Source organism: Sander vitreus, chromosome 10 (genome assembly GCF_031162955.1).
Source record: "Sander vitreus isolate 19-12246 chromosome 10, sanVit1, whole genome shotgun sequence".
NCBI classification, from domain to species: Eukaryota; Metazoa; Chordata; class Actinopteri; order Perciformes; family Percidae; genus Sander; species Sander vitreus.
The window spans coordinates 6,531,233-6,544,554 of record NC_135864.1 but is presented as its reverse complement, the minus strand read 5'-3'; the positions used below and the strand labels follow the sequence as shown (position 1 = coordinate 6,544,554).

The window sequence follows — 13,322 nt, the reverse complement described above, 5'->3', positions numbered from 1 at the left end:
TGTCTTGAGATAACTCTTGTTATGTTATAACGAAATCCCGACTGTTTGATGTCCTGGCTCCCAAATGGTGGAATGAGCTCCCTATTGACATCAGGTTGGCCGAAAGCCTACGCATCTTCCGCTGAAGGCTAAAAACACATCTCTTCCGTCTACACCTCGGATAACCATGAAAAAAATAACAAATTTTATATATTTCTTGAAGCTGCAGTTTCATATGGCTCTTTGTAGCTTTGCTTATTAAAAGTTAATGTACTTGCACTTACTACTTGTTGTCTGGAGTTTGCACCTTCAGGGTTGAAAGCATTTAATCGGAAGGTGTTTTGGATAAAAGCGTCAGCTAAATGACATGTAATGTAAATGTAATGATACTATAAAAAAAATTGAATTGAACTGAATTAAATGTCAGTTTAATAAACCAGTTATTGGTCTATTGATCATAATGCTGTCGTGGGCGGGAGCAAAAATAATATTGATATACGTATGTGCAAGTATTTGTGGGTATCTCCAAATTACATCAGATCCTGTGTGTCATGAACTCTTGCATACTAGCATCTTACTGTGTCTGCATCCTTTTCTTTGCAAAATCATGTTTAATAAAAAAAAAAAAGGTTTCTGTCTGAGTTGGATTTAGTGGAGTCCTGAAAATCTCACTTAGTGGGGGAAATTCCACTGCCTTTATTGGCTTGTTGTTGGTGTTTAGCTTTTCCAAATTGGTAAGAGGGTGCAGACGTGCACCAAGTTGTTAATAACAGCAAATATTTCCAGAGTTGAGGGTTTCATTTCCGATCGAGGCTGTCGTGATCTTTCCATGCTGAAACAACAACCCCACAATAGATTGATAAATTGATAAACGTTTCAACCTTCTCTCTTGAGCAATTATGCCTTCATCATTAGCGTACATATTAACCGCACATTTGTGCTGCGGAAACATAAATATTTGTTGTCTCTATTTTTACAATTTACATTTGTTCCTCTGCTTTTACTCGATCAAAAGGTCATCATTTGCATACATGTTAATTGCATATGTCCTGTGGAAACATAAATATTAGTTATGTCTATTTTTTTTTTACAATTTACACTTGTTCCTCTTCTTTTACTCTATTACAAAGGTCTATAGAGTTCCAGCTAAATGCCCCAAATGGACTTTTAAAAAGGAATGTGGAAAGGGACCATTCACAAAATACAAATAGTTTCTGCAAACATGTAAACCATAAACTAACTGGAGAATTCTCCCCCATAAATAAGAAAAACAAAGAACAAACAGCTTCACCTCTAGCTTCATTAATGAGAACACTGGGTTGTAGTTAAGGCCACATACTCAAAGTCGAGTGACTCAAGTTTTTCCTTTATCTTAGCTGCTTATGGGAAGATTAACAGGAGGATGGAGCGTGCAAACTCATTTCAGACAGCGTCCTTTCCCTTTTCAAGTGTGACTGTTCAGAGAAGTCAACTCAAACTCTGTCCCTATCTGCGGGGGTGTAAAACCATGTTTGTTCCTGTGGTGACCTTCACTGCTCGCTGGCTGTGGGCTGCTTGTTCCATTTCACTTTTACACTCTTGTAATTGATAATCATTGCCCCTGGTTGAGGTATGTCATTGCTCAAGGGGGGAATTGAAAACACTGAAGCCAGTAGCCTTTCATAACGACCCTTTAACATACAAAAAGTTACGTTTCTAGCAGTTGCCTGCATGAGGTCCATCAAGTCCCTGACCACAGGCAGCCACCCCCTCACACCACTGCACTGCAGCGCTTCAGCTAATACCAGCTAAAGTTATATAATGGGGCAATGGACTTATACCATGTAAGCATTGGTTCTCATACTTTTTCTGTCATGCCGCCATTTATAAGCCAAACATGCTCCACACCCCATGTAAACTGATATTATGATTAATCATTAACCATACTGGGGGAACAACTACTGTAATAAAAAACAAGCTTGTTGAATTTTATGGAAATAAATGAAATGACTCAGGTCAGCACACTAGCATTAGCAAACTCATTTGTTTACCCCCCCCCCCCCATATTTTCACTGTACTTCCACTGCTATAGTGAAAATACTAGGCCAAATGTCCCGTGACCTGCCTTTTTATTTACATTTTATCATTACATGAGACTGTGCTATAAACAATGTGCTAAAAGTAACACAGTGGGGAAAGTGTAAAAAACCCTATATTAATATTAGTATGAGGTGACAAAATATGCCAGTGCACAGAACTATTTGTAGTGATTCGGATGAAGGGAAATTCCGAAACTACAAAACCTGTCAACAGGACACTACACACACACAGGACTCAGAAACAAAATGACTCAACTGAACATATTTTTGTCTTAGTGAAGATGCATTAAGTTTGCAGATATTGAGAGTAGGAAACGGAGTGTGAATGTATGTCTGAGAGAAGGAAGCTGCCCCTGTGTACCGCTATACCACAACTGTCATCGTGTCAGCAGGGGAGTGGGAGGTGAGAGAGGAAGCCCCTTTTTGATTACCTCCCAACTTAAATGTTTTATAATACTTACACTACGTTTCAATGGAAGAAAACTTTTAAACATTTTGGGTCTAAAAAGTGACTTGACTCCAGGTCAATGGTGCTAACAGGTCAGAAATAAAAATGTTGCAACTCATTCATAACCTAAGCAATAGTTTTTGTTTCCTTCATGCAGAGATGAAAAGACATAAATGTAGGCCTACAGCTTTCCAGAAAAAAAACCTTAAGAAACCATGTCTGTTCCAATAGGCTACTTCTGCCATCTGATTAGGCCCTACTTGACATCTACTCTATTTGCATATAAAAGGAGATTTATTGTGACCGGCCCTAAGCACACCTGTGTAGGCTTTAATAATAATGCTGTTGATATGCCACACCTGTCAGGTGGATTGATTATCTTGGCAAAGGAGAAATTCCTACTCACTAATACGGATGTTAATAAATGTGTGCACATTTGAAATAAACTAGCCTTTAGGGTGCTTAGAAAACGTCTTAGGTATTTTATTCCAACTTGTGAAAAATGGTTGAAAACAAACATCGATTTCAGCACGCACGCCGCCTTCAAACGACACCGCCAACGCACGTACGACGACACGAGTTTTACGTAAGAAGAAGAAGAAGAAGAAGCAGAAGAAGCTTCACGTCAACGGTGAGAGGCGGCTTTGAAACGGTTAAATATCAATTCATATGAAACATATAACAACTTTTGGGGTTTGGTGTTGAATATGAATTGTACACTGAAAATTCGGCATCAGTTCCGGGCGTGCTGAGTTTGGAAATTCCATGTTTAGCTAGCTACCGTGATGTTTTTATTAGCTACTGCCTAACGTGAACGTGTATCTTCCTACAAACGTGAGGGATAACGTTAGAGGTGTTTAAAAAAATACAATTCCTAACTCTTAACAGTACGTCCCCCTAACTAAAGTCAAAGGAACTGTTAACTTTAACATATAGTTATATTCATATTGGTAGGCTATGGAAAGCGTGAAATTAACGTTAGACATAGCTAGCTAGCTAAGTAAGTCTCCAATGGCAACGCTAAGGTCAAGTTACCAATGATATTGAACTCCGCCAGTGGTTCTCAAAGCGGGGTCCTTGAGGGTATTCCAGGGGGTCCTCCAGCCCAAAGGGGGGTCCATTTATTATCACCAATTCCATCCATGGGTTTAATGCACTTTCTGTAAGTAAACATCTAAAAGTAAAAATCCTATCAGATGGAGGTCCCCAGGACAAAATCCTAATTGGGTTCTGTGGTCTAATTTTGTCAGTTTAGGGGTCCTTGACGTAAAAAGTTTGGTAACTACTGAACTAACGTTCTATTACTTAATAACTTTGCTAGCCAGCTTTTATTGATGACAAGGGAAAATCTCAAATTCCAACTCCCAAATTATAGTGAGTTGCAGAGTTAACAAAATCTCTGCAGATAACCCAGATAACCCAGTCAATTGGCTATATAAGGATATTTATATTGTTACCATATTTTTGAATACGGAAGTCTTACGCCACTTGCTAACCAAGGTGGTTACAGCTGTTCAGACTAGGCCAGTAACTGGATGCACTTGAACCCTTTTTAAGGACCCCTATGTCTTCAGATGTTACTAGGTGAACCTAACGTGTGTGTTTGTCAAAATCACGACTTTTTTGTTTTTTCCTTTTCTTTTCAGTAACCGTGAACGGTTTCAGGATGTTTCCAGGCCGGGGATCATTTCGAGGTTCCAGAGGAGCCTCTTTTTCACAAATTCTCAGGAAGAATTTACCTGCGACGACTGAATCGTACAAACCTCTGGCTACCTTGAATCATCCTAGCCAAGGTGTCTTTAACCAACAAGGGGAAAGTACATTTGAACGTGGTGAGTTTCAGAATATGATTTGCTTGACTCCCACATGACTCTTAGTAGCAACCAGTGTGTTCACCAGTGTTCATTAATTTAATAACTAATTCAGGTAACTTTTAGACTGCATTGTCCCCTGTGAGATCTGGTTTCTGTTGTAGGGCTGTTACATATTTAGTTTTTTGGTACACTACTTAAGGTTATGCTGCCAAGCCAACAGTTTCACCGAAAGTGCTGATTGACAAATACACGCAAGGCGAGACGCATGCCGTGTCTTTGCTCCATCAGCTTGCCCAGGTTTTGCAGTTTCACCTGGAAATAAAGGAGACGACGACTACAGGTACAGTAAAGCTTCGCAGCATGTCTGCGCGCATGTCTGCCCATTGCACATATTATTTATTATTTGCACATTCTGCAATCAACCCATTCAGCCTTTTTCGTCTTATGCTGTTTCTTTATGTATATTTGGTTGCTGTATTTGTTTGTTTTCATTTTAATGTTTAATATGTTTGTTTATGTTTGCACCATTAAACAAGGCAAATTCCACACAAGTGTACTTATTGTGGCAATAAACCTTTCTGATTTTAATTCACGTTGGCGAACACTACTACGGTTATTGGTCCATGAAAGCTTGTTGATTGATTATACTTGACAAATGTATGCGAAAGATTTAAGTTGCCTGTAATCAAATTTGAATCTGGCTCTTGTGATTATTGATGAGTTTTCTCATAATTAAAGTAATTCATTATTACAGTAATTCAGAAGTATATGTTTTAGAACTGGAAAACAATTATTTTTGATTACTTTGCCAATTATTTTTGCGATTGTTTTGTCTGCATAATGTCTAAGCCTGTTACAAATTGCTAAAGCCCAGGGAGACCTCCGGTATTTTTTTTTATTATTTCTGTCAAAACAATATTACAAAACTAAAAGATAAGTCAGTTTACTATCATAAAAGACAACAAAAAGCAGCCAGGTAGTGTCACAACAACAAGACAGCGAGTTGTGTAGTGTGAACAGTACAGGGATCTGACGACTTTGAAAGTCTTGTAGTGGCAACTTAGCTTTAGGATAAACCCTGCAGGCTCATCTCCTCACATGATTCCCACAATGTGACGGCTTACTAGTGGTTGATGTAAAAGACACATTTACAGCCAGTGCTGAGGATTTGTCTCCAATCAATTTCTTGATTCTTGTTTTTTTTTTTCAGGCAACATACAAGGGTTTTATTTTGCCTTTTGTGTCATGATTGATGGCGTCAAGTACAAGACTGGCATGGGAATAACAAAGAAGGAGGCTCGGCTTAAAGCTGCTCAGCTCGCTCTGCCGGAGCTGCTGCCCACCTTGGAGAGTCTGAATTATGTCCTCCCTGAAGCATCAGGTTAGGATCTAATGCTGATCAAAGTATGTGTTTCTGAAGCAGACTTGGATGATTCCTGTTGCTGGCTGGTACAATGAGACTTGCTTCGCCTACGGTGAAGCTATCATTTCAGACAAAGAAAGATTTAGGAAAATGTAGTAGCATAGAGGTTTCTTGCTGCGTTTGGACACTGTGGACAGATAACTCTTAAAAGAGAATTAGCTGAGAAGTAACAGAGGATTTTAGAAAGCACAACAATTTTATGTAACATCAGCATAGGTTGGCTGGGCACACATGCTCTTGTACAACAACACCCTGTTAACATTTGTAATGATGAATTTAGTAAAGTCTATAAAGATTTAGACAAACAGAATAATGCCTAAAAACATGATAGTGTCATTTTAAGCAGTTACGGGCGGGTAGAGCACGACTATTGAAAATGCTCAGCAATGACTCTTAAAACCTATTTAATTATTAATTAAAAAAACAGTTTAGTGTATTATTGTATAAGGGGGCTCTCATTTTCATTGATATCCATGCCTGTTTTCCCTCCCTAGATGTCCCTCCACCACTGCCAGTAAAAGAGGAGCCCTCCATCTCTGACATACACCCTTGTAGAGCCATTCATGGTAATTTTTGATTTTTTTTTTATGACTCTCTCACTCTCTTGGATGTCCTAATTGCGAAATGGCAAACATTAGAACAGTTGCATATTTTCACTCAGTACTCGGTCTCTCTCAAACTAGACATTGACGTTCAAATTGCTGACATTCAGGGTTGACTTCCATATTAGATGAAAAGTGTAGGAATTATAACCTGTTTGGATTGAGGTTATGTTGACTGACTTGTCTGTGAACAATATTTCACTGCTTGGCCTTAAAAACCCATTGGTTAGTTGGGCTGTATCTCTTGAATGATTGTGTTGGATATAGTTGAAAGTCAGCACTTTTATCTCATAATTATTGTTTAATTTAGAAACCTGTGTTCCACAGTTCAGCCAAAGAAACAAAAACAAGTAAGTTAAAATATTGAGGACCATACTGCAGGAAATACTGTACAAACACACACTACTGTAGAATATGCACATCTCTATACTGTACATACCTTTCTCATTCAGGGTGTCTGTAATGAAATAAGTGCAAGAAAGCCCAGTTCATTTTTTATCTGTATTATCTTTCTTGCTATTCAGAAAGGAAGAGTTCTGTCAACCTCCAGATTCCACAAGCTGTCAAGGATCAGCTCACTAAACTGATGAACAGCCACCCAGAGTTCTCTGCCTGTGCGGGCACCACAGCAGCATTTATTATTCAGACTTGTAAGTTAGCTTTCCCAAAAGCTGGAGGATATCATGGTCTGAAGGTTGGTTTGTAAAAAGTTATACAACACCGGTAGTTTCATCTAAAATTACTTTGGATTGGATTGCATAATGTACAATAACAATTGTTTAATCTGACATTGGTGGGCACAGTCTAAAGGCAACACAAAACTAATGGAAAATTGGACTTTATAAGCTATACAAAGGTAGTATGTATTGTTTGTACAGCTGTTCATGGTACTTTGACTGCATTATGCATACTATATATAATACTACATACTGTATAATAAGGAGCGTGTGTTTGTTTTAGCAACTGGATGTGAGGTGGTCGCTCTAGGCACAGGGAACTTCAATACTAAAGAGAGTGCCTCCATGAGTGGACGGATTGTGCATGATTCACATGCTGTGGTAACTGCAAGGAGATCCCTTATGAGGTCAGTTGCAAACATGACCGTGTGTGTGTATATTAGATTGTTTGTTTGTTTGTTTGTTTGGGTCATGTAATGTCTAGAAACAAACTATTTTCTCATTATCCTGTGACGCAAGTGTTAATACACTATTACTATTGCTCCATGTAAGGTTATGATACTCTAGACACTCCACATATTTCAGATGTTCCATCATAATGAGCCCATCTCATGCTTTGCTGTCAGGTTTCTGTACCGACACCTGCTGATGTTCTTCAGCAAAACGGCCAATCTGACAGAAAAGTCGATCTTCCAGCAGAACAGCAGCAGCGGCCTCCTCAGCCTGAAGAATGGCATTACCCTCCACCTCTATGTGAACCAACTGCCAAAGGGTGCTGCAATCCCTTCTAAGCTGTGAGTATAATTATCAACTTAGAGGTTCCCACTGCTGTTTTATGAAGCACAGCAGATCAAGTGGTGTGAGAGATTCAGGGTTTGCGAGTAAGGGAAAGGGGGGGGCTGTGTTTGTTAGCAGATAGGTATTTGTAAGAGCCACAAAAATGACAACTATGGAAAAAGTTGCACAAAAATGACAACTATGGAAAAAGTTGCACAAATAAAGTTTCTACAAATGCAATGCTCTTTCCTCAGCTCTGTGCTCTATTCTCAGGCGCCTGAATCCGCTCTCAATTTCGGCATGGCAGGTCAACAACGAGATCAGCCTCCACCTCTCAGTGGAGGGAAAGGTAGGGGATGTTGCTTTTATGATATATGCAACACAAGTTAAGATGTGTATTTGTAAATGTATTATGGAGTTGTAATATAATTAGCATTGCGACTGTTACCTGCAATATCGCTGCACAACTACAAATTAATCTGTTTCTTTTAGGTTTTCTCTGTGTTCTCTTCATCCTTTGATCAATCTGCCTCCAAGGTGGTCAGCATGTCTGCCACAGACAAGCTCACTCAGTGGCAGGTGCTAGGATACCAGGGAGCCTTGCTCAGCCACTTCATTGAGCCTGTCTATGTCCAAAGCATCCTCATAGGCAAGTCCACAAGTCAAGTCATGCTCATTAGACTAGGATTATCAGGGTTGTTTTCCTGCAAAGAGAATTTAAAAGCAGCCACCCTATTCCAATTCCGTGCTACCTTTTCCAAATCCTGACCATGTCAGCAATTCCAAAGTCTGTATTAAGAGCATTGCCTTAAATGTATCACCATCAAGTGCAAATGCAACAGCAGAATCACTCCAGGGGTTGTGTAAAGTGAGACAGTATAGCTTTACGTCAGACAATTAAGTCAGAATGGTAGACTTCCTGATTTGTGCTGGTAACCTGATTTGAGAATTGAAGAGAAACTTTCGTGTTTTTCAACCTGGATCCTATTTTCCCCACATTTTGATGTCTTAAAGTACAGAAAGCATAGCGTGTTATTTAAAAGATTTTCAATGTCATGGTTGAATATTTAGCTGATTTTGACAATGTGGAAGAGGCCAAATGAGATTTTAGTTAGACCCAATAACCAAAAAGGAAAATGTTTTATTTATCTGTAGGGTCCATAATCTAGCCACACACACTTATAACATCTTGAGCCTGTCATTGGCAAAAACGAGCACTTTTAGTCGACATGACGGTGCACAATTGAACCAAAGGATTACATTGCAGACTGTTTCGCGGCTCAAGCGCTCTTACTCAATGCTGGACCAATTTAAAAAAAAATGTCATATCCATTTAGTCACTTAGACACAAAAACATGGGGAAATAGGGTCCAGGTTGAAAAATACCTAAGTTTCCCTTTTTGAAAAGGTTAAGAATCATAAACGTAGTCGGACAACATGATCCAGTGATCAAGTATAACTGTACATAGGTATTAGCTAAAAGATATGAATTTTTTTTTTTTTTTTTTCCCAATCTTAAATGTTATAGGTGACATTGACTGCAGTGATATCCGTGGCATGAAAATCTCTGTGAGCCAGCGTGTGGAGGGGATCACCTCCCAGCTGCCCATGTTCTACTGCATGATGAGGCCCTACATCAGCCTGGTGCCTTCTGTGGCTACTAACAGTGCCGATAAATGCCAATTGACTTACGGTATCAACTGGAGCGAAGGTGACAGCTCCGTGGAGGTTGTGGATGGCCTGGAGGGCAAGACCGTAGAGCAGTAAGGATGACCGTGTAGGAAGTTGGCTGCAGGGTGTCGTATGTAGCTGCCAATGTTTTTTTTGTTTTTTTTGTTGCATGTATTCATATTTGCTGGCAAATAGTTTGTTTGGTGGGGGGTTTTCCACTCTCAAACTTTTAAGAGATTGGATTGCAATTATTTAAAATTCAAAAATCACTTCAAAGTTTAGTGTGCAATCACAGCATAATTAATGGATTACATTAATTTTAAGGTTGAAACAATGCAGCCTGGAAATGTAATTGGCAAGTTACCAACTGTGAGAAGTTAAAATCCCTACACAGCTGACTGACTGAAGTTCCCTTGTCAGTCAGCTGTGTAGGGATTACGGTTGGGCATCGTCTGGATTTTAACAATTCTGATTCCGATTCTTCCTTTTGATTCCTGTTCTCATCGATTCTTGATTCCGATTCTTTGAGGGGTGGCGTTGAATCGGGTCACATGCTTATTTCACAAATAAGAACAGTTTGGTGAATGTGGTTTGCAGTTTTACCAGGCTTCTTCAACTTAAAATAAAACCACACTAGAGCGCTGCTTACTGTGTTCCAAGGCTGCAACACAACAAGCGCCTGGCTGCTACGGAAACCAAAACTCGCGCATGTTAAATTTGGAACCGATGATCTGATTTTAAACCAAATCCTCCAAACGATTCCAATAAAGAAACAATTCCACTGGAATTGTTGTAATTTTTAATTAATTTAATTTTTTTAAACGATTCCAAGTAGTTTTAATTTTCTTGTACAATTTTCGGTTATTTTGCTAGCTTTGTCTGTGATAACCACTTTTTCTTTACACGGATTATCTGGTTGTAGATCTCCCTTTAAGAGTGGCCCTGCTCTTGCAAGCCGTCTGTGCAAAGCAGCGATGCTGCACCGCTTCAAGTTGGTGGCCAAAGAGGCCCAGAGGCAGGACCTGCGGGCCACGAGCTCCTACAAAGAAGCCAAGGTAACCTCAAGTGTTTAATTTAAACCAAAGTAACACTTGTATTACAGCAATAACACAGGTTGCAACCCTGAACCACTGACATTCACTCTATTGGTAATCAAATGCAGATCCTGTTTTCAAACTAATCGACACACATGTGATTTTATAATTCTTGCTTGATAAATTATTGTCTGCTCAAGGCATACACGCCTAACTTCACTTCATTTCATATTTAAAAAGCGTTTTGTCAAGATTGTTGTATATTTGATTAGATAAGATCTCTGTACAATTTTTTTTTTTTATTATGCACTTATATTGTTTTTTGTCACTGAAGAGAATGGCAAAGCCGTACCAGGAAGCCAAGAACGTGCTGAAGGCGTTCCTGCTGCAGCAGGGCTTTGGTTCCTGGCTGGTCAAGCTTTCTTTTAGTGATAACTTTAGCATGTGAGTAAAACCACATTATCACTGAAAGAAAATCTACATTCTGGAAGCAATTGTCTTCAAATGTAAAAACAAACAAGTTTAGTTAACAACTTGTTGCGGTGGGACTTGAGCTTGCTGGTGATACCTTTTTTGTGTTGTGATTTCTACAGGGTTTATGTCAATCCCTGTTCATGTTTAAAAGCCGTTTTGTGTTTGTGGACTGTCTATGGTCTTTAATCCTCAGGGTTAGGTCTGAATTTCAAAAGAGGAATACAGTTTTATATTTGTATAATACAGCCATTTGTAGAGCCAAACAACTTCCGTTGCAGCCTACTGCAGGCCTTTATTGTGGTAATAGTTCTGCTACCTTCAGTTAATATTATGTATATGCATTGTATAAGGTGATAAGAGCATGCACTATCTACATTGTTTTAAAATAATGTGTGTGTGTGTGTAATGAAAATGACTATGTACAATGTATGATAACTTTTGTATCTTACTTTTGAGCTTCACATTTATGGTCCTGACGGCTCTGTATGTAAGTCATGATTGTTACATAAAGACCTGCGTTTGGTCTCACTTAAGTTACTGTTTGTGTTTTCATTTCATAGAGAAAAATCATTTTTGGTCCATACTCAGTGATGTGACTGAACACTTTATACTGAACAGTGTGTGTGATTTGAGTCTTAGTAAGCCATAGTCTATATCCACGACGTTCCACCAATGGGATTGCTCCTGTTACGTTTCTTTGTGTTGAATTTTAAACTCCGGTCGATTTCTGAGGACTATGGTTAACTGCTCCTCAGATCTCTGCAGGGTAAATCCAGACAGCTAGCTAGACTATCTGTCCAATCTGAGTTTTCTGTTGCACAAGTTTTGAATGTACACGTTCCAACAAAGCAAGTTCCTTCCCGAGGCTATTTTGCAGCGGCACCATGGGTACGTCCCAAAGCCCTTTTAATTGCGTCCCCGTTGCCTCCCTTACTCGCGTCTTAGTCCCTCCCACCGAGGAGGCCCGGGAGAGACGCGAGGAAATCATCGGAAGAGAGAGGCAACGAGCAAATGTGTTTTAGAGGGATGAGACGTATTCTCTCTGAAGCGTCGCATGAATATGTCAGCTGTTTGGGCAGAGTTAGCAACAACTTCAGCTGCACGGCTTCCGGGAAGGCTGCTCTTGTGTATCCTCGGCTGTAGCGCCTCGATGATCCCTCCTCAATGCTCGGTCCTCGGGGACAAAATAAGAGCTTTGATATGGCCTTCACCGAGGAGGGACAGAACAACATCCGGTTCAGCCGATGATCGAGGAGTCGAGAGCTATCAAATAAGGGGGATGAGATTCAGCCCACGGGTCTGTGCAGCACTTAGCGCCGCCCATGATGATTGTGATTGGTTTAAAGACGTCAATAAACCAGAGCACGTTTTTCTACCATCCTGGAATGCTGTGGACTAGCCAGACCCTCCTTAACAGCGCTGTGGAGGAAGGTCTGGCAATGCGAGACTAAGTAAGCCATGATCCCCTAGGGGCAAATTACAAGCCCAGCAGTATGTAAAGTAATGTATAAATAACTTAAATGAGCTCCACATTTACCAGCTGCAACATTAAAGTAATGAACACAATGCATCAATAATTATAATCCAATAGTATTTATTATGCAGTACAATTTATTTGTTTATCAAAATAAGATGTTTTCTTGTTGTATTCTAATCTCAAAACGCTTCAAAGGGCTTCATTTGTGTATTAAAATCACCAGAGTTTTCTTCCAGGGGAGAAGGGGCCCCCAGAACCCGCTACCTGGTTTTTCTTCCACATTTTTTTCACTACTCAGTTTGCAGGTCTGTATTTAAAACGAAAAGTTAATGTATGCTATCTTGTGTGAACTGGCAAACATTAAATGACTTGGTGCTGCCCTTTATACAGTTAGTGGCTGGATAACCATTTTGCAAAGATCTGGCTGCTTGTCACTGTATTTAAACACATAGAAACCCCCCCCCCCCATTGCTGAAGCAAACTGTTGATTTGCTCTGATATTACATATACGCATACAGGAAATGCTTGGGTTTCCTGTGTATGCGCTTTAGTGGATCCATTTACTCTTAAGTGTTGAGCAGTCTTGTGAATGGAGTGGTGTGTTTACTTCGTACTGGTTTGGGCAACAGAAGGAACTACCAGTGCATTCAGGGAACTTGTGTCCAAGGATCAAGCCTTACAGTTGTATGTACAGCTCCAGGTTCCATACTTATGTTTTATATGTTCTTGCTTTTACATATACAGTGCGGAGTGTGATCTTTAAGGTGTAATTCAGTGCACCGACCATTGATACCACCTTACACTGTTTCATTTTATGCCAGTATGGCAGTTTAATAAATGGTCAAATGCTGATTAGTTTTATTGGAAT

At 39.7% G+C, this 13,322-nt stretch overlaps 1 protein-coding gene across 2 annotated transcripts; it reads left to right on the top strand.

Annotated features, from left to right (window-relative positions):
- Positions 1-4,171: 4,171 nt before the first annotated feature.
- adad1 (adenosine deaminase domain containing 1 (testis-specific)) lies at positions 4,172-10,951 on the top strand. 2 transcript variants are annotated; one of them, XM_078261317.1, is made up of 12 exons: positions 4,172-4,322; positions 4,519-4,659; positions 5,530-5,700; positions 6,237-6,308; positions 6,869-6,994; positions 7,305-7,428; positions 7,648-7,815; positions 8,072-8,147; positions 8,291-8,447; positions 9,327-9,561; positions 10,392-10,524; positions 10,838-10,951. In XM_078261317.1, exons 1-12 carry the CDS (start codon positions 4,172-4,174, stop codon positions 10,949-10,951), a joined length of 1,668 nt encoding a protein of 555 aa, XP_078117443.1. The 2 variants fall into 2 exon arrangements, with proteins under 2 accessions (XP_078117443.1, XP_078117442.1); XM_078261316.1 differs by having other exon boundaries at positions 4,172-4,337.
- Positions 10,952-13,322: the final 2,371 nt, after the last annotated feature.